This window comes from Electrophorus electricus, chromosome 8, assembly GCF_013358815.1.
Source record: "Electrophorus electricus isolate fEleEle1 chromosome 8, fEleEle1.pri, whole genome shotgun sequence".
NCBI lineage: Eukaryota > Metazoa > Chordata > Actinopteri > Gymnotiformes > Gymnotidae > Electrophorus > Electrophorus electricus.
In genome coordinates, this window is record NC_049542.1 from 15,161,673 (window position 1) to 15,187,024 (window position 25,352).

Here is a 25,352-nt window from a genome sequence, read left to right on the forward strand (position 1 = left end):
CTATCCTCTGCGAAGGTACTGATGAATTTCAACTATCAAATGAATTAAAAATGTATTTTACAGAGCCAGTTTCACCCCAAAATGCAGAATCTTTTAGAGGGGCTGGGAAGTCTGTCACTAGATGAGAATGATTAAAAGTGACTCCTTTGATCCCGGGACTGTCTGAGTGGCTTAGCACACTCAGTGCTGTCTCCACAATGAGAATAAGATCACCTGTCCAAACAAGAGGAATTGTTTAGGGGCTGGATAGAGTACAGAGTTCACCAACAGAGGCTTCGGGTCATTGATTTCTGTCCTTTGAAAACCAATCGCTTTTACAGCCAAGACTGGATTAGCCCTAGAAAGGAATTCAAACCCTTTTACTCACCATCAGGCAGTTTGAGGAAACTGATTTAAGTAGTTAACATTCTGTCAGAAAAAGTGATTTCTAAAATCACACCCCATACACTCATGCACCAAAAAAGGATTGCAAATAATTCAACAACTTGTAAAAACAGGAAGCCATCAGACACATCTGTGCTTACATCTGGACACTATTCAAAAGGCATAGGGAACCATTCAATGCAGCTGCAAGGTAAGCGATGACGGACAGGCGATGAGTACACCGTGATCACTTGTCGGGGAGCGAAACACAGGTGTGTCAATTAATCCACCACAAACACATTACCTTGCAGTCACCTCCACACACCCTGATCAGATCCGAGCTCTGAGAGCGTACTGAGCTGTCACCGGCCGCAGTACTTGCCTCCAGAGCTTTGATCAGTCCCCGAGTGGCACAGTGCACAGCTGGGCACAGTCGAAAGAGACTGAGTCACACTGGGTCACAAACAGTGAGTGTGAGAGATGTAACCACACCTGTCCAAATACCGTGCAGCTTTCACACACTATACACATTACATTTAATAGCTGGATTTTAACAGTTGTTGCTGAGAGGAAACTTTCAATGCCACGAAAACTGAATATAATGCTGTAGAATTAAGGAAACAATTTTGCCAAAAGAATTCTTTGATCAAATAGAGCAGGGGCCTAGTTAATGATGGTCTGCCTCCTTCCATCATCAGAAGCTGTATCTGTGGACAAAAAGGGGCTGGAGTTGTCTACTGTGATGGAGGGAAGTAAAGACTGTGTGTGGTGTGAGTGAAGAATCAAATTTGTGTTTGTTTTCTTGTCACATATAAATACAGGGATGTAGGACTCCCCAAAGCCAGACCTCTCACATGACATTTGTTTTGCAGATCCTACCTCAAACCCATTTAAGTAGATAATTGGAATGCATAGACAGAAAAAGCCATACTGACTGATTCTGCCATTAGTGTGGCAACCCATTTCCAAATGAGGTGCTTATGGATAATTGAGGAAGGCATTAGAAGAACAATACCAGCAGCCCAAGCCGGAACCTGCTGGTCCATTGGCACAGTGTTTGTAAATTCCATTTGTCTTCTCTAAGTTCTCACCTCAGTCATTTCAACACTAGAATCTCCCCTGTGGGCTCTTTACAGCATGTTAGAGTAACAGCTGCTGACTAAAAGCTGTAAAGGAAAGCATCTACAGAGAGCTTTCTGAGCCCCACAAAGACCATCTCCTGAACCAATACCAGCCTTGCTTTGATAAAAGAAACAAGACACACTCATGTAAATTCCTCTCATGCTAAGGCGTTAATCTAAATTGTTTTCATATAAACTCACAATTAAAGCAAATCGTTAAAATATAAGATGGTAAATAGGTTGTCTAAATGGGTAGGCACCAGCAGCCAGAATAAAAGTGGCAAACTATTTGTTCTGCTCCCTCATTCATGGCACCATTAACCGTCTCGAATGAGCTTGCGGCTGTGTCTTAGTACAGCACTGATTCTCTTGATTGATCTATTTGTGAAGCTGGATTGTGATTTAGAAGGTCTAATTGCTTCCTGCAGCAGTAGGAAATGATTTGTGCATTATCAGCTGACTGTTACAGGCAGGCTTAAACAGCAAGGCTAAGACTCAAAGAATAAGGAGCTAATCCTCCACAGAGCCCAGAAACACCACTTCCTCTGCTAATCTCAAACAATGCTCGGGTGCTTTTATTTTAGAATTGGTTCTCCACACAATTCTACAGCATCTGACATTAAAGGATGCTTTATGATCTTCATGCTATTCCAGTTATTCTCCTACAGGCTCTGGAGCTATCGGATTCCAGATGTGCCAGCACAGGACAGCGATGACACAGAGTGTTAGCAATGCAAAATACCATTAATTCTCATTCACAAGAGTGACATTTATGCAAACACAACACCTCTACAGGTAAAATTAATGGTGATCCATGCTTTGAGTCATGGGAAAGTGTTTGAATTTTGCAGGCAAAAGAGAGCTCAGATAAAATCAAAGTGCAAGTGTAAGTGAGAAGTCATTATTTAGCCTATCATTCAAGTCTGTTAAGGATAACAAAAGATAACAACAGGTCAGTAACAGTTTTAATATAATAAACTGATCTCTTGGCCTTTCCCTGTTTACCATTAAATCAGCAGGGATACTGAGCTCCTGGTTAGCCTGAGGACACAATACCGCATGCAAACTGTTCAGTAACTATAACTCATTAGTGTCATGTTGGGTTTTGTCAATTACTACTGACATTAAATAGACTTCAACTGTAAGCCATTGTTTGCATTATAACCTTGGTATTTAGCTGAATACTGTTTTTGCTTGGCGCAACTGGTGGATTCCCTGTGTCTACACTCTTTGTCTCTGTGCGGTAATTGTATCTCCCTAGTCAGCGGACTGATTGGTTTAGTCCTGGATCATTGGCGCTGGGTAAACTCGAGAGCTTGAGCCTCTTTTCATGTCAAAACCTTCAATGAAAGCTCCCGCGATCCAAAAGCAATCACACTTTACACTTCAAAGCGCCAGGAGGAAAGGGAAGGCGAGAGTCAGTCGGCGATTTTTTTTTTCGCGCTAGCTAGGCACCATTCATGCGTGGAGGAAGAGGAGATGATCTAAGAAGAAGGTGCGGTTGAAGAGAAGACGGAGCCGACAGGTGTGCGCCGGGCAGGTAAGAGCACATCCTTCTCCCTCGTACACGTGAGGGAGACACAAGCATTAATTCCGATTATGTCTCAACATTCTATCCATAAAGGCTTAGCCGTTATGAGTAGTGGCCAGCAATTCAATACATGCCTTACCTCGGCAATCTTAACATATTTCCATATTACACACGCTATACATATTATGATTCCGTGCTTCCATTTTTCTGTTTAAGACATTATCATCAGAGAAGACTGTCCGTGGATTGAGTAGCTGCCTTACTGAGAACCACGGTCCTGTCAGATGAAAAGCGGCGTGTCACCGGCTTATCTTAGTTGTCACCATCACCTCCTCGCTAGGCCCGCCCCAGCTGAGCTGTCACTCAACCCCGTTCCGCCCCAGTGCCCCCCAGGCTATGGGAACCTGTCGTCTCGTTTACAGCGCAACACAGTTAAGTCATCTAGGGCAAGCTAATGAAACCCCTCTACTAAAAGCTGCTGAAAAAGAGAGGTGTTACATGACACCTTACAGGTACAATTAACACTGATCATTCGCATGATCCGCTAGCCAAATGAGAGAGAAGACTGACTGCGTCATCTCAGTGGCAATTATCTATTCAGGCTACAAAACGATGCATATGTCTGTTAACAGGTTAAAAAAAGGCGGAGGCGTACCAGTATGAAATTCGTTCATTCCAAGTTTATGCAAAGGACAAATTTGCAGAAACGTCGAAGGGAATCTAGAAAACTGTTCTCGCTTTCGTTTCTTGGAGAGTAAAGGTCGAAAGCACAGTTATCAGTTAACACAATCAAATCTAGAGGTAACTGAGGCGACGTTTCCTAAATTCCAACTCGAACCTCTCATCACTAATGACATGTTAAAAGGAAAACGGAGGGGAAGCATGAGACCGTGGACGGGAGCGGAGCTCGGACGAAGGAGGAAGCCGCTTTCATCAGTCGAAAAATGCGCCCCGCGTGCTGAGAGCCTGTCAGTCGCGGCGGAGGACAGCTTCTCCGTCCTCCAGTGCGGGCATGCCTCCCCTCACGTCCCATTCACCTTCCAGTATCCGCGAGAGCTCACCCCATGAACCCCAATGTCAGCAGACACCTATGCAGCCACTCTCATCCTCACTTCAACAGCACGCCCGTATGCTCGCTTCAAACAGGGTCCCGCGCTCGGAGTGACCGAACAATTACTGACGCGGTTCATTTAGTCGGGACCCGAGAAACGACGCTCGCCGGCATGCCTGCGCCATATTTTTTCTGTTACCTCTGACTCCACCAAGGTGTTTTCGGATGAAGTCAGTGACACTGTGTAAAAACAACTCGCACTTTCATGGCAAATTGAGTTCCATCACGGCGGTTGTAACATAACTGGAAATTCGCCAGGGACACGAACGCAAGGAAAATCCAAAAGAACACTGCAGCCATGCAGAGAGAGATCTTTGCTACTTTCTATAAACAAAGGACCAAAATAAACTGAACACAGACGAAAAGATGATCCTAACAGCAGCTTTTTTGGTTACTCAGACATCTTTTTTTTTTTATTATGCAAAGTATTCCAAACACAAAAAAAAGGTTTATGACAGACTTTACTCCCAAACTGACACTAAACTGACACTAGATAAAAATCACACTACTGTTGTCATTTCATTAAATCTAATGGGCTTAAGTTGCTCTGGGAATAAAAAATAAACTTTAACACAACCGGATATTGGAAACTTGTGTTTTAGGCAGCTAAAACTACAAGCATGTCATGACAAACACAAAATTTCAACAATTTCAGTAATGCAGTAAAAATATAGCTATGTTGTAGCCTCCATGTGCAGGACCTTCATGGACTCAGATATCACAGAGCTGGTATCAATTTGGCCGTAGATCCCCACTAAGAACGCCTTCTGCAGTAGAATGTCAGCATGCTCTGGAGATAGAGACAACATGATGCAGATTTTATTAAGCACTTGTGGTGTAGTTACAAGGAGATAATTCATCTCTTTCCTGTGAGCATTAGCAAAGGCAGGGAACCTAACCAAACAAACCAACAACTATCATTGATATTGGACTCTAGGACACCTCAACCTGATTCAAATATCAAATACATCAATGAACCTTTTAAAACGTATTTTTTTGTTAATACACAAAGTAGTTAAAAGAAAAAGGTTGTAAAAAGGCTTCTGATTAAGCTACCTTGGCAGAGGAGTGCATATTCTGGAAGGTTCCTCAGGGATGTCTGCACAACGTCAAAGTTGCCACTTCCCATGCAATACATGAAGGTGGGAAGGAAGTCTGACGCCAGGCTACGTAAACGCACGATGACAACACTCAGTCACTCCGAACCTGAGCTCGGTGCACCTAGACCCACAGCATTTGAGCAGCTGGACCCGTGAGGGTCCTGGGTGTGTGCTGGCTTACCTGGGGGTGTTTTGTATACAGCGCAGTGCCAGACTGAAGGCCATGTTACGACACAGCTCCTCGGGTGAGGTCATTAGTCTCTGCAGGTCACTCTGAAAGAATGAACATAGTTACGCTATGTATGCCGTAGCACACCACAGCCTCTTATTGGGGGTTGGGGATTTAATTAAGCAGGCTTACAACAAAATACTGGATAATTTCAGGATTCCTCTTCGACTTTTCATCCACCTCAGTCAAGACCTCCAGCACGTCTAGGAAAAACAATACAAGTGTTATTATGTCCAATATGTTTCAATGTAAGCAACACAGGAGGCTTTATGGCCCACCTTCAATGGCCTCCCCTTGTGAGATCTTCTTCAGGTACTTAGTCATATCTGCTGAAGTGAGTGGCGTAGAGGCTGAGATACTGACCAGAGGAAGAGAGCCAGCGGAAGAGTCCTCAGCTGGGAGAGAGAGAGAGAGAGAGAGAGAGAGAGAGAGAGAGAGAGAGAGAGAGAGAGAGAGAGAGAGAGAGAGAGAGAGAGAGAGAGAGAGAGAGAGAGAGAGAGAGAGAGAGAGAGAGAGAGAGAGAGAGAGAGAGAGAGAGAGAGAGAGAGAGAGATTTAAAACAGAAGTCAGAAATGCTTATTTGGTTACAAGGGCTTCAGATGAGACATAACCTACCATGGCTATCCTCTGCAGTGATCTCTGTGGAGGTTGTTTTCACAGGCAGAGTAAGGCCAGCCAGCAGGGACTTCAGCTGTACGAGGTCTGGATTCTCTGAGGAGAGACCCCTAAAAAGACAGAGCAGACAATGGGGAGGGTGGGTATTTTGGCTATATAGAAGTCTAAACAAAATTCACAGATCTCACAGAGAAAACTTGGTTGATTTAAAAATTAAAGTCATGACTTACTGTAGAACATCAGAATGCTTCTGCAGATAAGGCACAGCAGCTGCTGCATCATGGGTAATATATTTTTGAATGAACTGCACAAATTTGCTAATAATTGGTATACGGGACAATCTTCTGAAGTTCTGCAGGACAGACAGATTTGACATAAATATTAACACTTTTCAAATAAATCATATATATTTTCTTTTATTGTGGCATTACTTATTTATTTCTCCTGAAGAGCCAAATTTATTGAATGACAAGTGTGAAAACGAGCAGCAGTAAGACTTTTAAAAAATAAACGTTTAACTCTACCCTGTGAATTACTGCTACCCATGAAATGATCTCCTGGTACATTTCACAGAGCAAAGGGAATGCCATTAGAGTAATATACAATACTATGATTTCAAAGCCTAAGGCACACAACTCTCAGTACCTGCAGGACTTTAATAAAAGAGAGCAGGCAGTCCTGCAGTGCCCTCTGGTGGTCTGGGTGGAAGACAAGCGGCTGCAGCAGCTCAAGGATGGCCAGCACGTCGCTAAAGGTGGTCAGGTGGTGCTGCTGGCGGAGCTCCTGCAGGTTCAGGTGGACCCGGCCATGCAGCAGGGCGGCGATCATAGGCAGGTGTCTGTGAAGAGAGAGATTATCCTATGAGACACACAACTCTCTACACTCGAGCACAACCACATGATTAATTACTAACAGAACCAACAACTAATAGAGGATTTCCAAAAAAGAGAGGGCTAGCCAACATGCATTAAGATAACACAGACTATGCTCCCACTAGCTTTCCCTTCTTGTTAGCCACTTAAGCACTGGGGAGGGGGGGGGGGTGGCTTCTTTGAATCCCTCTGGGTTTTGTGGAGTGATTTGGTACAGCGCACCTGAGCATTAGCACGGGGTGGGACACAGCTAGCCTCCTACAGGCCAGGTTAGCATCAGACACACGACTCTCTGCCGATTTGGACTCCCCCGTGTCGGCTAGAAGAGTGATGAGGCGGTGCACAAGGATATCCAGCTGTGTATGAAGACATAGACAAACACACACACACACACACACACTTGTTGAAGTTACTAATTAAAAGTGACTAAGGAGCGTCCTGTGCTGATTGCGAGGTCTGGAGACACGGCTCCACTCAGTACCTTGCAGGTACTCCCGGCGGCGGCGGCAGCCTCTCCACTCACGCTGGCATCGGGCAGGTGCACGTGCTGGACCACCTCAGGGAAGTGCAGGTAGATCTGCAGCAGCAGGTTCTCGCACCTGCGGCTCATCACGCTGTGGAACACAAGAGATAGCGGCGTCAGGCGCCAGTGCGGGACATACTGCAGAACTGCCAGCTCCCCGCTCAACAGTCCTGCAGATCCCGCAGTCTGTGCACACGTTTGTGACGTCTCTACTCTAACACACCTCATGGAGGGGTTGATAATTAGCTGACAATGAGTGCAATGATTTTGGTGCCAGACAAGCCATAAAAATGTCCCCTGGTACAGGTGCCAAATTCACACATAGACACATAAGGGAAAAGCGACCATTAAGCTTATAAGGAAAGTAGTCGCCCTGGCTCAAGTCTTGTTAATTGGGTTAGATTCAGACCAGGGCAGTCTAAAAATTAAGGGTCCGTAAGGCCACATCATAATGCCAAAGGAGACATACGGGACAGCAAAGCCCTGCTCTGGAAGGACAGAAGCAATAAAAGCTTGGCAGGGATGGAGACGCTCACGTCCCAGCAAAGGCCGCGTGTTATTACTTCAACATACAGCAATAGAGACTGGCCTCTGTCTGAACTCTGCATCTATGCCAAGCTTCGGAAGCGGAGGACGACTCGCTTGGAGTAATCTAGGAAATCCAAACATGCTTTTGTACCCTGGTTTTCATACCCATTCACTAACTCATTCTCACTGCTAGCCATTGTAATTCCTGAGAATGTCCTACATATCTCTCTGGTTAGGAAGCTTTAAAGACCAGAGGTACAATGATGAGAAAGGGGTGGGCCTTCATTAAAAGGAGCTGTGCTTTGACCTCACACAGGTCATGCTGGGAGCCTGGTTACTGTGCAGCTGAGAGGAAGAGGCCAGAAAATGAACCCTCTCTGCTGTCGTCAGGCTGTGGCGAGCGAGCAGAGCCCCCAGCAGTTGCCCCAGATTCTTGGGACTCAGAGCTGAGACTGAACTCTGCATGAATATGGTTTCTGCAGAAACAGCTGCAAGAGATCTGAATGAGAGCTGGTCATTATTCCAGGGGCATGTCATTGTTCTTGGAGTGCCCGTTTTACACACACACACACACACACGCACGCACGCGCACGCACGCGCACACACACGCACGCGCACACACACACGCACACACACACGCACGCACACACGCACGCACACACACGCACACACACGCAGCAGAAAGACTCTGTACAGCAGCCTTATTATTTGTGCAGCACAAGTCCACAGCACTACACAGTTAAGGGATGTCCGTGCTCCAACACACTCAATTCAACTCATTCAGCCAGTTCAAGCCCTTCCTCCCTTCAACAAGGAGGTTTAGAAGAGGAAAACCACAGTGTGGCAAGCTGTCCTCCTAGACTCTGGTGCAATCAGGAAGCCATACCTGTCTCCCCACTTCCTCGCGCAGTTGACGAGGTACTCAGAGACATTGCAGATGCTCTGCGGGTCACCGTGGCAGCAGCTGTGGAGCAGGGGCAAACGGGATTGGATGAGGGAGCAGGAGGCATGGTCCAGTGCGCCGGTAGCTGGGCCTGTGTCTCGCCAGCTCAGCTCTGACTCCCACAGGATCAGGTCCACCAGACTGATCAGCTCATCAGAAGACAGTTTCAGTACAAACTTCTCCGTGCGCTTCTGGCAGGGGAGAGGATTACGGAATAACCATCATAAACCACTATTTAAAAGCAAACAAACGCAAAACTAAAAGCCACTTAAGACTCAGTGAAAAGGTATAAAATGAGAAATATTCTGGCTACTTCAGTGAATAGGCTGTGGTATTTTCAAATTGCAATAAAAATTCTTAGACACATTTAAAAGTGCTGGCATATACTGTATATCACTGATTACTACACTATGACTAAACATAGTTTTTAAATTTTAAAAACAAGCTAAAATATAGTTCCAAATATAGACTCGCTAAAATGAAAAGGTTTAATCTGAAATGCTACTGGAACAAATTTCACAGAGAAAGGGAAGATAACATATATAACAATACCAAGCTACTATACGCTACTAATAAGAGTTATGGACTCTTTGAACAGGTGGTTTCATGCCATGCAAGCTTCCATTCCTTGTTGAGCACATACATTTTGGCTAAACTGTGCCTGTACATAACTGTTGATGATTCATGCCCTGCAGGGGGGGTGGGCAGGTAGTGGTCTTACTTGTGGAGTTTTCTGATCTCTGCCCTGCCATATGCGTGGGATGTGACAGCACGCCCACAGGAAGTCCAGAGCCGAGGACGGGTCCACCCTGGGGGATGGGAACACATCATCTAGCATCTGACAAAGAACATGAGAGCAGTGGCTGGTGGCATCGGTGGGGGAGGGGCATGTCTGGTGGAGCCAGGCAGTGGTAGCTCAGCGGTTAAGGTACTTGACTAGTAATCAGAACGTTGCCAGTTCAAGTCCCACCACTGTCAGTTTGCTATTGTTGAGCCTTTGCTCAAGTTGTATTCAGTCATAATTGTAAGTTGCTTTGGATAAAAGCATCAGCTAAATGCCATAAGATGCCATGAGATAAATTAAATGAAATAAAAGTGATGTGGGTGGGACTGCAGCTGTCAGTATGGGTGGGAGTGTGTGCACCTGTGCTCTCTGGGCCTGTTCAGCAGGGTGCTGATGCACTGGTGCAAAGTGCTCCAATTAGACTGGTGAGTGAGCAGGGCCAGCAGGTAGGGCCTGTAGGAGGGGGCCATACACACAGCACTGCCTTTACCTGGCTGGAACACGAACACACACACACACACACACACACAAAAGAAACAACATCATCAACAAAAAACCCCCCAAAAAAGTAAGGTCCATAAGATTCCACTACTATAAACTGATTCATTTTGTCCCAAGTTTTTTAGCACTTTTTAGCAAAACAACTTTTTGGTTTCCAACTAGCCAGTACTGACAAACATGGATATAGGATGATTCTAATTAAGTGTTAATCATTGTGGAAACAATTGTCATTGTGTTAGTGTGTGCTTCCATTTGCATAAAATGTCTATTTAAAAAACGGAAATGCTATGAAAACAAGATATTGAGATCATTTTTTTCTTCTAGTTTAGAAAATCATTGCATGATGAAGAAATTATTCTTAATTATTTATCCTTCATTTTAATATTTTACTATTGAATACGTATCAATCATGTAAAGGTTTGTATTGGTTATTTCATGACATGATAAAACGCAAAAAAGTGCTGTTTGCCATGGACATCTGGACTAAGTATATGATAGACTGATAAAGAAGGGGCAGAGTGAGAAACGTACCTTGTTTAGGGAAAAGAGCAGTTTGTACTGGAGGTCTGAGCACACAGAGGTCACCTCAGGATCAAACAGCTCCAGCAGGTCCACTAACATGCCTGAGCCGGAGCTCGGCCTCTTCACCTCTAAGCTGCTGGGACACGACACAAACACACACAGGCTTCGTTTGGCACGAGAACTTGGAATCATAGCAATGAAATATAAAAAAGAATAACATTGTACACAGCACAGAGTACTAAAAAGTCACACATTTTTCTTCCTGGGACCATAAATGTCCAAAAAAAAATTGGGAGGAGTTAAAAAGGGATGCATATCAATGTATGTAGATGACAAGTTTCATGATGCACCCATCATCAGAAAAACAAGAGTGAGGAAATCCTTATGAGGAATCTTAGCAGTGTCTCTCAGACCTTGCTCCTTACATTTTAGAGTCAGCCTCCACCTTCACTCCCCTCTCCTCCATGTCCTGCAGCAACAGCGAGATCACCATGGCGACAGGGCCAGCCGTGTTGCCAGGGGCTCCTGTGTCTGTCCCAACAGTCATGAGCAGGGACAGCAGCTCCTCAAAGTATGGGGACTTCACCTCCATCAGACCCTGGAGAACTGACAGGAAAATGCATGCACACACCCCGGCAGGTCACACACGCATGCACAAAAGCGCGCACACACGCAAAGAGCACACAACACTAGTCACTCTGCTGTTTTCCAGTCTCCTCAGACTGTTGTGAAATCCTCCAGGTTGTAAAACCACCCAGCCAATCCTATCCCATATGGTACAACCAAGACCTGCTGTGGCTGCATTCTCTGGCCAACCTTGACCAGTCTCCAGCCTTACCACAAAGACACCTTCATACACCAGTGTGACTCTTGCAGGACATAAACAAGTCTGAAAAGGCCTTGGGGATATTTTTCCCCCTCTGTGTGTGGCTATTTTATACTTCTGCCTGGTTTCAGAAGCTGCAAGCTAAAGTTATAAATGCATATAACCACAACCATAACTTGTAACAGCGAGATCTGGATGAATTGAGTAATGCTGTGGCCAGCTCCAAGAGCAACACACAGAGCTGAGCTGTCTTGTGTGGAAAAGGCCATTCCACAAACAGCAGGCTGGGCTGCTCTGCTTGAAGAAAACGGCCAAATTAGTCTGCATTTTCAGCTACCTACGCACAGACATTCCAGCACAGCCTCCTTGAAAACCACAAGGTACCAGACGCACGATTCTCTCTGGATTACAACAACCCAGAACACCAGCAGCAGCAATTCGCGACGCTGATCTTAATAAGCTTGATGAATCGGGGCCCTGTTGCAAAAGTACAGGAGCGTTCCAACAAGATGAGCTCAACCACCAAGCAAACTGTGCTCAGAAGTGGGACTTGCTCTCAACGATGATCGACCTGTGGAAAGCTGTGCCCTGTTGAGGCTGCTCTGAAGTGTGAGTGTATCGAGCTGCAGATGAGCTACCTTTCCTGATGAGTTCAGGCTCAGCGTTGCATCTCTCCCCAGCTCGCAGTGAAGCGATGACACCCCTCACGGCCACCTCTGCGTCACGCTTGTATGCCAGGGCATCAGCCAGATGCAGACAGCCTGTACGTACTGACTCCCGTGCAGGAGAAGAATAGGACAGTTAAAAACGCTGGCTCAACTAGGGATTAATTCCAGTGCTACACATTAATACAACACAACACTGGTACTAAAAAAAGAAGAGAATTTCCAAATGAGGTTAAAGGTATAAAAGAAAATCTCTATATCAAAATGCCAATATGGCTAATAATGAATGAAACATTTAAAAATGGCTATTAGCATTATCCAAATGATGGCATACTAACTGGTAGTGCTCTGTGAATTGATAGTTATGTGAACAGACAGTACTTAAATCCTAAATGTGAAGCTTCTGGTTTGACGGAGAGGAGCATGGGTGATCACCATCAGTGATATGGTGTTTGTGAGAGTACTGGGCAGCCAGGGACTTCAGCAGGGAGTTAAGGGGACCCGCCTCCACCGCCGAGCTCTCCAACCATGTCAGCATCTGCATTGCCACCTTAAAGAAGAGTGAGGCGAACGCCACATCCTGGGCCACCAGTCGCTGACAGGCACAGACAGAAACAGAGAACTCAGATCCGCATGTTACCAGGACAACCCTGCTTGAACGTGTGTGCTCGAGGAGCTTGCAGTCCTCATACCTGGTAAAGGTGCAGTTGGCGGAAGAGTGGACACGAGAGAGCGTGGCTATGATGCATTGCCATGACAAGAGTGCCGGCATGGGCGGAGCCGAGCAAAGCTGCCAGGGCCTGCAGGAGACGTCCTGCAGCACTGCTCTGCTGGCTGAGGCCTTTGCGTGCCCGCAACACCTCCTGAGCCAGGGTCTGCTGCAGAGCAAGGGCCAAGGGGCGGGCTGGAGGCGTGGGCCAGCGAGGATCCACCTTCAGAGGGAACAGCTGCATGGACACACACACACGGAGAGATAAAGAAACAAACAAGAATTAATTGTGAAAATACCTGAACTCTAACACTCCTGTGCAGAGAATAAAGGATGACAACATGCTGTGCATTATTGATTAAAATTCAGGAAGTATGTTTTTGACTCTTGGCTCACTCCACAGTGCCAAACCTGCAGCAGGACGCTGGTCAAGTCATCCTCGGGGCCGATGACAGGCAACTGGCTGGGGCTTCTCATCTTCACCGAGCCATGGGGGGTCTCCACACTCAGCTTAGTCCTGCCCACCTCTGCACTGTCTGCAACATGCAGCACAGCAATGTAAGCATGGCATTTTTCACCCCATGGCAGAGCAGATATATATACATATATGCCAGAATTAAATAATTATTGTGTGGGTTATTCCCAGGCTGGGGAGAATAGCTGACCTCTACGTGGAGGAAGAGAGGCACTGAGCAAGCTGTGGAAAGTGCGCCCTCCAGTGGCGCCTCTCTCATGCTGCACCTCCACCAGATGAGCCATGTAGTCTGTCAACACAGTGACACTGTTTAGTATGACTGCAGTGGTAAAACGTGATTGGCCGAAGGATGAGAAGCATGCAGGGAAGTCCTCACTCTTGTCCATGATGTTCTGCTCCAGCGTGTGTGGGTCATGGGACACGGCCTGGTCCAGGTACTGCAGCAGCTTGCTCATGCTGGACACGGGGATGCCGAAGGACTGCACAAACAGCAGCAGTTGCTGTGGCTCTAGGTCCTGTAATGCTGCAGAGAGAGAGGGACAGAGACAGAGAGGGAGATGAAAGAGGGAAAATGTCTCATAAAAGTTCAAACAAGGAACTTCAATTTGAGTCTTAGGTGGTCATGGCATTAGATTGCGTGTTTTACTTCTTACCTGCGTCGACCAGTCGGGAGACCTCAGAGCGGATCATCCTCAGTTTCAGCCAATCAGGCAAGAGAAGTGCCTCCTCGGAGGTGTCAACCAGGAAAGCCGTAGGAAGTGGCTTCTTATCAGGGAACCAGATGTCAAGCAAAGTGAAGAAATCACTTTCCCCTATTTAAAAAAAAAACAAAAAACAGTATAAATGCACATACAGGCAAAAAAACAATCAGTGTGGTGGATGTGATTTTTGTTTTTGTTTTTAATAAACTGGTCATTCAACTTTTTTCATAACACGGTGCAAGTGTACAGAATTGCCAATATATACAATAGTATAGAGAAGAGAGGTTGACAGAAAGGTTGGTGAGAAAGATGACAAAGCTTTGCAGCAGAATCTAGCAGCATTACCTTTAGGGGGTCCCAGTGTGAGCAGAATGACCATGGCATGAACCACCAGAATATGCATGGTGGCCGTCTCTCCTGTTGTCCAACGTAGAAACACCTGGTCCTGAGACTCTGACTGTTAACATAAAAGGTACAAATGGATGTAAAAAAGAAAAGGACTAGAATGCAGTGATGCTTCACCTGGAGGATGGGAATGTGGGAAGTGTAGTGTACATACCCAGCTGTAGAGGTCCTCACCCTCTTTGGTCTTCCTCATGCGGCGCACATAAGTGGAGAAGATGGAAATGAGGGCGGAGAGCACGGCATCTGACTCTGGCCGGCACGAGTGCCTCGAGAACAGACTGTTCATGATGGTTGAGCGCTCTACAATCAGCCGTGCCACATCCTGACACACACACACACAACCCAGACCACAGATCAGCCAATGGAATTTTTATCTCGGATGTTAATCGGCATAACCAATCTGCAAGTGGATCCCACACCAACTGTGACAGTTTAAGCTGTTAGAATGATAGCCCTCACCAGTGCCAGATCATTGTGCAGTCCCTGCTCCTCCACTGGTGCATGCTGGGAGAGGTAGATCAGGTAGGCACTGATGGTCTGGGGATCCGTCTCCATATGAATGGCCTTCATAAAAGTGTACATGATTATCTAGAGCAGCACTGCTATACAAAACAGACAGGTTGCTTTTATTTTTATTGATGAAGTAACACCAGATGGCTTTGGATTTTAGAAATGAGGTTCAGGAGTCAAAGACCAGGTGGATTGTGAATATGCTGCCATAAAACATGCAGGGAACATATGCTTCCAGTGCTATTCCTGAGATAACAACATGTGTGTGGAGTAGATATGAGCATGATGACGAGATTAGAAGAGAGGCAGGCGGACCTGCTGCAAGGCGCTGGCTGTCATTCCCCTCACACTGTCGAACAGTGGCAGTTTGGGAAGGTCCTGCAGGAGCCACTGGTATGCTGGCAGAAGCTCAGCGTCCCGCGAGTCCTCCTCCATCGACGGCTCTCTGTCCTCCCCGTCCTTTAGCCCTCCTTCAGACAGCACCAAGGACAAGCCCTGGTGGACCGGCATCATAAATCATCACCAGCACTGATGCAACACGCAGGCAACATTTGAAAAGAACCCTCTGCTAATTAACATAACCTGTGAAAGCTAAAGTATGGGGAGTACCGGTGCAACAGGTTTTAGTGGAGTGGGGTGGTGGAGGGCTCTTATTATAAGCTTTTCAATTCTGCAAGGGATGTCTGGGGGATGTGATAAATATTAAATATTTATGAGATCGTCTGGTGCAACAGTGAGCGAGGTGAGGCACTGCGCCATCTGTTAGCCAAACAAACACAGCTTGCTTCACAATAGTCATCTAGTCAATCACAGGAACTATGAGACAGAACTGGCTTGATCTGAAGGCAACAGTATCTCTTGAGTCACCAGTTACATTTGAAATGAATAAGATGATACCTTTAAAGTATGTCTGGAATTTAAGATAGATAATGAGGCCAAAAACACAAGCACACAAGCACAAAAGAAAGCAAGCTGACATCTTATGCAACCGTACCGCTGATCTCCACGGTCTGATATCATACCTTCATTGCGAGCACCCTTGATGCCACCTGGGAAGAGCTGAGGCGGCGCAGAAAGTAGTCAAGAACCTCGCAGGTGGTCAGCTCGTCAGCCTTGGGCCCCAGCAGCAGGTCCTGCAAGCGGGCCAGGAGCTGCCTCTGCTTCTGTTGCCTCTGCACACAATCAGCCAGCGGTGAGTGATCACAGCAGCACTGCTTCACAGGGTCACTTGCACCAAAATGCACACGTATAGCTAACCAACAGCACTAATGGGTCTTTCTGCATTTCAGTTAATGTGAATGTTTGCTCCTTAAAACTATGCTCCTTAAAACACTGAAAGGGTAGCAGGCACAGCACCTGTCGTTTCTTTGCTCTCTGCTCTTTGCTCTCTCCTTCCTCTTCATCCTCAGCAGATGGGGTGTCGTCAGCTGCGTCGTGGAGGAGGAATTCACACAGGCACTGAACGGGCAGCACGTCCAAGGACCCCTCACTGGACTGCACTAGGTCAGCCAGCCATGGCATGGACTGAGAGGATGCCTAGAAGAATGCAGGGAAAACAAACAATCAGACTGCTGTGCACAACTTCCACCTTAAAGTCGGCAAACCCAGGAATAGGGAACACACCACTGGAACACTGGCCCTTAGTATTTTTGAGTCTGCACCAAACCTGAATGCTGGATTCAGAACGATGTGTGCTAGCAGATATAAGTGTGGTGGTATTAGTGAGTGTGCATGATGAAGGAGCTGCCCGTTGCAGGCAGACATGAAGACCCACCTGTCTCTGGATGATGCTGAGCAGGAAGTCAGGGCTGCGGCTACGGCACAGCAGGTGGCCCAAACGCAGAGATTGGTTCAGACTTTTCACCTGCTCCTGGATGTGTGGTGGGGGTCTGCGAGGGGGGCCTCTGGAATGACAGACAAGCACAGCCATTAAAGGAACAGTTCAGTAGCTCCCTTGGTGAAGCAGGTAGAGCATGGTGGTGGTAAAACCAAGGTCAGGGGTTGGATTACTATGAGGCTGCCGATTTGATAAATATGCATGTTCAGGCCATAAATGTAACAGCTGGCCTGAAAATGCTTGCACTTAATAAATAAACTGGTTAATTTATTACTAATTAATTCATTACTTAATTGACCACCTCCATTAATAATGTAGTAACTGATTAATAATTAACTGATAAAATGGCAGCAGAAATAGCAGATGGCTGCAGTGCTGGCCATGGATTCATACTTGGGTTCCAGGCTTGTGAGCTGGGACAGAAGCAGACTATTGGTCTCCGTGATGGTCTGCTTGGTGGAGGCGGCTGCCAGGTGGCTCTCAAAGGCCAGAATCTCCTGACGCTCCTTCTGGGAGACCTGCAGCTCACGGCTGATCATCTCCGCTTTCGTCTCTTCATCGGCAACCGTGCACGGTGGGTAAGAGTAGTTGCTAAGCACCAGGGTGGAGGGTTACTGTTACACACTGAGGGTTAATGTTAATCAATAATTGTCACGGTTGCTTACTGAGCTTCGCTGTGATGTGTAGCTGAAGATAGTTCCTACAGTAACACACCATATGCATAATCTAATTCTCAATGAATCATGTTAACTACAAATTTCTTTGTCATGGAAACATTTAAAGGAATCAACAACGAGGCCACTGTGCTCTGCAACAACTTAAAAACAATTCTTCCCCTTGATGGATCTGTGCCATTTGTAGGCTACCAAACACCTATTTCCTCACTTCGTCATGACCATCTCCATGAGCATCTTGAGGGTGGGGTAGCCATCCCAAGCTGCCAGACCTGCGATAGAGAGTGAAGTGTGTGAGGCAGAGACTTCGAGGCCAAAACAAAATCTGTGGAGTGCACAGTCCTGAGGGACTCACCAATCTTCTGTGGGTTGAAGGCTGCCACCACAAGCAGCAGAAGCCAGGCCTTCCAGTAGAGGGTAGATATGGCCAGATTTGGAGGCTGATACCTGCAATGGAATTTGGAACATGTCAGTGTGGCCAAAATCAACACGAATCGACCGCACTGGGAGGATTGTGCAACGCTACCATGCAGAACACAAAGAACATGACTGCTGTGTTCATCGTGCAATCCAGCACAAAGGATCATTTGGTGTTAGCATTTCCCAAAACTGGATGTCTTCACTGCATAGTTTTGTGTTTTTCTTGCTCCAACACTTGATTTAGCTTGTAAGGAGGTGGTAATAACTGAGAAGTTGATGCCTATGTCAAGGGAAAGATGCTGTTTGTACTGAGGTCCTTGAGGCCCTGATCAAGAAGTGCTTAGAGCAGATAAAACTGAATACATGTAGAGAGAGAAATAAAACAGCAAAGGGGAGAGGAAGGAAAGAGACAGTAACACAAATGAGTTACCCTGCAGGCAGCTGGATGTTCTCCGGGTGATGGTATGTGCACAAGTTCAGCACAGCGTCGATGAGCTGAATCCTCTCAACACACAACACATCGAGATCTACAGAAATACAACCAGACACATAGCTCACCATCTCTCAAAGCCAGCAGAGCAACCTCTTAATGCCAGCAAATCAAGGCATCTTTGGAGGAAGGGAAGAGAGGTGTCCTACCATCTGACTGGACACCGGCTGCTCTCTTCACCAAGTGGTCAGCCAGCTCCATAGCGTCAGCTGGGCCCAGGGGAAGGTCTCGTGACAGGCCGATCACTAGGATACGCATCAATGTGTCCTCCAGCAAGGGGACTTCCGAACACAGGCGCAGGAAGAAACTGGCCAGAGACAGTGTGTGTGTGTGTGTGTGAGTGAGTCAGACAGACAGACAGACAGACAGACAGACAGACAATCAGTTGTGCTCATTCCCAAGAGGCCACCAGCACTTTTTGTAATGGGTTGAGGAGAGCAAGGGCTTACTTTCTATCACTTTCTGGAGGCCAATTGTCCCACTTGTAATATGTCTCAGGCTGCTCTGTGAACAGCACTTTGTGAAGGCTGTGGAGAGTAGGTGCACACACACACAAACACACACCCAGTCCAAGAAGAAACATTTTTCATCGGTTTGATAACCTGGAACAGCACACTTACTGCTTCTACTGCCAGGCCCTGGACTACACTGAATAAGAAGGTGAGCCTTCCCCCATAGCCCATACCAATGGACATAATCCTTAGGCCCCAGCTTGCTGATAGTAGGAACCACAGTGTGCAGCCACCACACAGCATCTCTCTGGATGGCAGCAATCTGGTTCTGAAAGGCTCTCAGCACCTCCAGATCTGACACAAAAGCCAAAACACACAGCCACATCAGCTCAACAAGCTCAGCCATGTCACAATCCTATGGTTAGGAAATCTGCAGAACTTCCCAGAAGGACTCTTACTCTTCTTCTCCCCCTTGTCCCATGCGATGCCTGCTTCTTTGACCTGTGCTGTGATGCCCAGCATCATGGAGACCGTTAATAGATCTGTCACCTGGATGACAAAGCGTTCCTGAGTGGAGGAACAAAAAGGCCCACGTTTAAGGCATGCTTTCATCAACACACCCTGGGAGAACAAACAGTCTTTAATAAATAACAGTGCACTAATGAAAACTAGTAAAATTAAGCATTACATAAAGAAGATGCCATTAACAGGAGGCATCTATCTGTTAGCTGCATTACCACTGAGGTTTAGCTGTTCTTCAACTACTAGTAGATAGTATTCCTTGACAAAAGTAAAAAAAATAAAATAAAAAAAATGTGCCCATAATTATACATCACATATCACTTGGCAATTATAGCTTCTGGCTTGAGCTAATTAGCAAACCCAAGTAAATTTTGAAGCTGAACCACCCAGCACATCTGCTAATGGCTTTGCTTTTGAACAGTGCCTCACCTTAAACTCCATGTCTGCATACGCAGCCTCCTTCCTCTCCTGCATGAGGCCCAGGCAGAAGGACTGGAAGTTGATCTCATGCTTGGTTTGCTTGATGATCTCCCGCAGCAGGGCTCGTGACGCCCTCAGGTAATCATCCTTGTTGGTCAGCAGGTCCTGGAACACCATGGCCAGGAACTGCATAGAGAAAAGAGAGATAAGACAAATTCACAGCTTGGACAAAAGCCTTTTAAAAATGGTGTCTGGAAGAACAGCAAAACAAGTGATTCTTTTCATGCGTGCAACTTATTTAAAATAAAAGTATTTTTTAAAAATCACCATGAAGCTTACAAAATATTACTACAAAATACTACACTAAATTCACCAAAAAAATTAAATAAGAAAAATATAAGACATCTCCCTCAGTCTAGAGGTGTATAGTGCTCACCTTGGGAGCCTGCTCTGGACTGTGCTGCAGTACCGTATGTAGAACCTGCATATTATTAGGATTCCTGGCATTCGACAGCTCATTAAAGATCACAAGTTTAACCATTGTGCCAAGGTTGTCCCGGTGTGCGTTCAGGAGCTCCCTGCAAAACACAACCCATGCACAATCACAATATAAGAGGCAAGGTTTCACAAGGGGTGAAAGCAAACACACCCAAACAGAAAATTGAGCACAGCACAGCAGACCTGACACACAGCATATAGTGGTTGAGGAGGACTTTAGGCTTAAGCCTGATCTTGATGAGGTTGGAAATCACATCCATGTCGTCGGCTCCGTGTGTCCTGCAGTTCATGCACAAAGACATGAGGAGGTCTTGTGCTGGTCTGGTTAACTGCAAGGACCAAAAAAACCCCAAAAAAACAACAACCCTTCTTTTATGTTTGGAATTAATTTCACCAAATACCAAAGGAGCTCATGATCTGGACTGAACAAGGCAGACACTTCGGAAATGGCAACCATCTTCCTTGTCCTGCTACCTTTGGGTTCTGCAGCCACATCTCCAGCCTTTGCACAGCCATCAGCCGAACCTCCTTGTAGCCACAGGTGGCCGTGAGCAAGCGCAGCAGGTTCCTGGACACATTGTCCATGGGCTGCCGGCGGTTCAGTTGGTCCTTCAGCACATCCAGCACATAGTCCTCAACGCTCTCTGCCAGCTCCTCATACCTGCCGCAGAGACTCATAAACCCCCTGCCACTAAACAACCTACAAAAGCCCTGGCAATAGAGTCTGGGTAAAATCATGCAAAACAAAATGGGTTCATGTGACATTATGGTTAGACTGATTGTGATAGAATAGATGTGACAGACACTCCTGCAGTGTCGTCATAGTTACCTGGACATGACTTGCCCTTCCTCCTCTGGACTGAGCTTTTCTTCAGCAATCAGCAGCTCAGTCTGATTGTCATCCTCATCTGGAGTGGAGGGATGAGGGCTGTTGCCTGAAAAACAAAAGACAGTCTCTCCATACACATAAACACACCAAAACACTGCATCCTTAATCACAGAGAGTTCTGCAAGGTTCCTAAAGCATACCTGCACTGAGATCTCCTGCTGAGCGTCCCGTTTCGGTCTGAAGCAACATACTTTTTGGGGGCATCTTGGTGGAAAAAGCAGTCTGAATATTGTCTACAAATGTTTTGCAGTGGGAGCTATCCACCCAGATTCGCTCCCCGAGAGAGTCCTCAATGTACACCTGAAGCAGACCATACTGATTGTCAGTGTTACACAAACAATGTTTTATTTATAATAAGCCTTATTTATGTAACATTTTAAAAACAAAGCTTACAAAGTGTTTCACAAAAATATAAAATATGACTACAACAAAATGGAATAAATTAAGATACAAATAAAATAGAAAAAAGTAAAGAAAACAATGTCTGTTTCCAATTAAAGTTAGAGTCACTGAACAACTCGCTGTCTGGACTCTCACTTTGACAAAGATCTCGGGCCAGTTTTCATCCTCTTCGTAGGCTGCCATTAATAAGTTACATGCAAGAACAGACACCAGGTTGTTCCCCTTCGTCTTGAAGTTGATGGTGGCATCGCGGCGAAGGAGACTGCACAAGGCCTATTTCCACACACACACAACATAATGAACTGGCCGGTCAGCAGCACAGCTAATGTTCGTATTAATACACACAGAGCACTGACCTCGATGACCCCTTCGGTGGCAAACACATTGGGCTTGATTTTGGCCAGAAACATGAGGCTGAGATAGAGAGTGATGTCAGGTTTTGCGCGGTTCATCTTCAGCTGCTTCACCGCACCACAAAGAACTCCCTCAATGCGCTCATCATTTCCCTCAGCCTCTGCCGCGTCAATCTCATACAAAAGCAAGGCAGGAGGAACTGCAACAACCGCACAGAGATTAGCACAACCTAATCCACAGGCAGACTAAGATTTTTATGCTTCAAGTTTCAACAGAGCACAAACCACAGCATACATCACAACCATACAGTGTGGTAACTTCTAAGCCCTAGAATGACACACCTTCGATCGGCACAACAGATGGCTCCTTGATGGAGGGTGAGATCGCCCTTTTGTCAACAGCCGCTACTTCAGCCAGGCGCGAGAGTGCGCTAGGTGGGGTGGACGAATGTTTGGGCCGCTTAGCCAGACTCGACAACCCTGAAGAGGAGGGCAAGGATGAGGAGGCCTCTCTCTTGCGGTCCGGTGGCAACCCCGTAGTAGCTGGTTTCAGAAGAACTGGGTTTGCCTTTGGCTCATTGGTCTGGCTTTTGGCCCCCAAGGCAATGAAGTCTCCTGGAGGAGGGTGACCTGGTGCAGATGAGGGGTATGGGTGGAATGTAAAACCTTACATTCACAACACATTATCGACTTCTCTGTAGACACAACCAACTTGGCTAGATACATACCTGAGGGTTTGGCTCCGCTAGGGCGCCTGATGCTGGGTGGCTTTGGCCGATTCATTACCAATATAAAGAGCAACCCCTGAGATCTGTCAAATAGTTAAGCAGTGTCGCATAAGCTTATGGACTGGCGCAAGTTAAAAGTGAGCACACTACAACACACATATCATCTCGATTATGATATCTTAACCAGCTAAATTTGTCAATAGCAAACTTGACACAAACGACTGAAAGCAGCTAGCTAATTAGCTAACGCTAGCTATCTTATTTACGGACATTAGACGTGATCGTAACTAAATAGCAACACCGTGATAAAGTTGGTTCAACAGAAAACGGAAAGTTCTAGTAATGCAAAATGCGTATCGATGCCGACTAATGTTTATCCTGTCTGTGTTTTAAAGGTTCATTTAGGCCGGTGAGCTAACCAGCAGATTAGCTAGCTAACCGCTAGCTAGTTATTTAGCTAGCATTATGTACCGAGCTAGTTATAGTAATATGTCAGGTATCCTTCCCTCAAAAGAGTTTGGCTGTATCTTTAAAGGACAATTCCATATATATTCAAATACTGACGTGCTACAGTACTGGTTCCAATATCTGTAACTTACTTTGTTTCTTACTGCCGCTGTGACATAGTAAAATATTTGCTTCCACGGTAATATTAAAAGTCGCTTACTTGATAGTTCATGAGATGTATAGTGCCACCTCGTGTGCAGGAGTGTACGCGAGATGGGAGAATTGGCTGTGCAAATTGAAGGTAATTGTTACTATTTCTCACGCTGTTGGTAATAATCAACTAAAGATACATTTGAGCGTGCTTCACAAAATAGCCGACTATTGTACTAATAGTTCTGGATGGCAGCTGTCATCAGCAAGCCTAGTTTCGAAATTTGTAATGATAGCGTATACCTGAAAATATAGCCTAAGACTTGTTTTCATGCTTGAACTCATAAGCAATATTTGCCTTGGACAAGGATGTCTACCAAATGCCAAATGTAAGCTATGTATTTTAGGTTTGCATGCTCTATACTTTACATTTCTCCAAACCCTGTCCCTGCTTTTTTTAACAGGTACCCTTTCTCTTCTGGACGTTTGACAATACACCTATGCAACCCAGTAAAACTGTTTTAGTAAGCAAACAGTACTGCAATACTCCTTAATAAAGGTTTACTACTGCAATCCAAGAGTACCACGGTATAAAAGCTTTTTAAAAAATAACAGATTAGGCTGTTTTTTGTTGTCGTTGTTTGTTTGTTTTGTTTTGTTTTTTAAATATGGATGGTCGTTATTGTATCATACAATATATTTCTTCTTAGACAAATAGCATACAAAGAAAATGACAAGCATATTTGCCTACAATGCAGTTTCTGGAATCTTGGAGGATTCTAAGTGGCACTTTTGCCACAAGCAAGCATGTAGGGAACAGCAATGAATAAGGTTTCCATGAAGCCTCACATTACAGAATGATGTCAGGCATGGAAAGAGACATTACTCGTGCCTGCCAGACAAAAGAAAACAGAACTTTCACCCAGAAGAGAACACCACAGAAAACACACAGAGAGCTTTGCTGAAAACAACATGTACTTGTAACCTGACCTCTGTGACAAAAACACATACCCATCGGCTAGGTCACAGTTCTGTGTATGCTGTTTGAAAATATATCCCACTTTCAGAAGAAATGAAAGGTAATATGATATGCATTAGGCCTTCTCTTAGAGAATTTTCCAAAACCTGTGAGGACATCATATTGTTTGTGCCATTCAGACATTGCTGTGAGCGCGGCACAGTTATTCCTTTCCCATCCAAGCTATTCAAGGAGAAGTTCATTAAAAGCAAATGCAACACATGGGTCAAATGTGATGACCTTTTTAAATAGTAAGCATAACCCCCACTGCTGATAAATGAGAGACACTAAATGTGGCTGCATTGAAGGACTGCTTCTCCATTTGTCTGTCCCATGCCAACTTGTTACATAAGGTGTTTTTTCATGTTAGGCATATTTTGATGAGGTCAGTGGAATGCTTAGTAAAGACTCCAAATTTAAAGTCAGTGTAACAAGGGAAGTCCACAGATCTGCAGAAGTAGTTAGCAAATACGCTCTTTCTCCTCATATGTGGTTATGACTCAATGTTTTTCAGGAAAAATGTCCAAAATACTGGAATCTATTCTATTTCAAGTAACAATTTATTTATTTTTCTTTCAGTGAGTTTTCTCTGTGGAAAGAGTACAGTGGTTTTGTTGTAATTCTGAATACCATCTGATGTACAAATGTTACAGCTTTCTGAATATTGTTCTACATTTAGTACTGGGATTCAACAATAGTATTACTGATTCATGTTACAGCTTTTGGAATACTATTCTACATTTAGTATTGGGATTCAATAATAGTATTACTGATCCACTTTTTGGTTATGCTGGCAGAGCAAAGATGCACATTTTAAAAATGTTGAAAAAGCTTCCTGGCTATGACAGCTCTTTATTTCAGAAGGTTCCGCCCTTGTGTCTCAGCAGTGAGGCAGTGATTAGTGATGGGTAATGGTTTCCGATCACTCTGCAGTAAAAGCCACCCAGAATACAAACATGATTGCTCATCGACTCCTGCAGCCAACTCGCACTCGACTTTGAATGTGCATGAAAGAAAC

The 25,352-nt window shown here is 45.5% G+C and overlaps 1 protein-coding gene across 2 annotated transcripts; it reads right to left on the reverse strand.

The window, feature by feature from the left end:
- Positions 1-4,509: 4,509 nt before the first annotated feature.
- On the reverse strand, positions 4,510-23,387 carry ints1 (integrator complex subunit 1). Of its 2 annotated transcripts, none has more exons than XM_026997135.2 (48): positions 23,319-23,387; positions 22,720-22,802; positions 22,334-22,621; positions 21,995-22,191; positions 21,774-21,911; positions 21,377-21,536; positions 21,177-21,282; positions 20,822-21,008; positions 20,531-20,676; positions 20,286-20,427; positions 19,859-20,035; positions 19,366-19,474; positions 19,141-19,261; positions 18,905-18,982; positions 18,605-18,762; positions 18,396-18,492; positions 17,901-17,992; positions 17,757-17,817; positions 17,265-17,462; positions 16,809-16,938; positions 16,391-16,570; positions 16,057-16,206; positions 15,350-15,529; positions 14,984-15,088; positions 14,679-14,846; positions 14,465-14,576; positions 14,072-14,230; positions 13,795-13,941; positions 13,609-13,707; positions 13,355-13,479; positions 12,927-13,181; positions 12,670-12,829; positions 12,208-12,339; positions 11,169-11,349; positions 10,753-10,876; positions 10,081-10,214; positions 9,658-9,745; positions 8,880-9,127; positions 7,424-7,556; positions 7,165-7,298; positions 6,716-6,908; positions 6,301-6,422; positions 6,071-6,180; positions 5,734-5,850; positions 5,588-5,658; positions 5,408-5,499; positions 5,183-5,292; positions 4,510-4,916 (listed from the first exon to the last, which is right to left on the reverse strand). In XM_026997135.2, exons 2-48 carry the CDS (start codon positions 22,772-22,774, stop codon positions 4,801-4,803), a joined length of 6,585 nt encoding a protein of 2,194 aa, XP_026852936.2. In that variant the 5' UTR covers positions 22,775-22,802; positions 23,319-23,387; the 3' UTR covers positions 4,510-4,800. The 2 variants fall into 2 exon arrangements, with proteins under 2 accessions (XP_026852936.2, XP_026852337.2); XM_026996536.2 differs by having other exon boundaries at positions 10,753-10,879.
- Between the last annotated feature and the right edge of the window lie 1,965 nt (positions 23,388-25,352).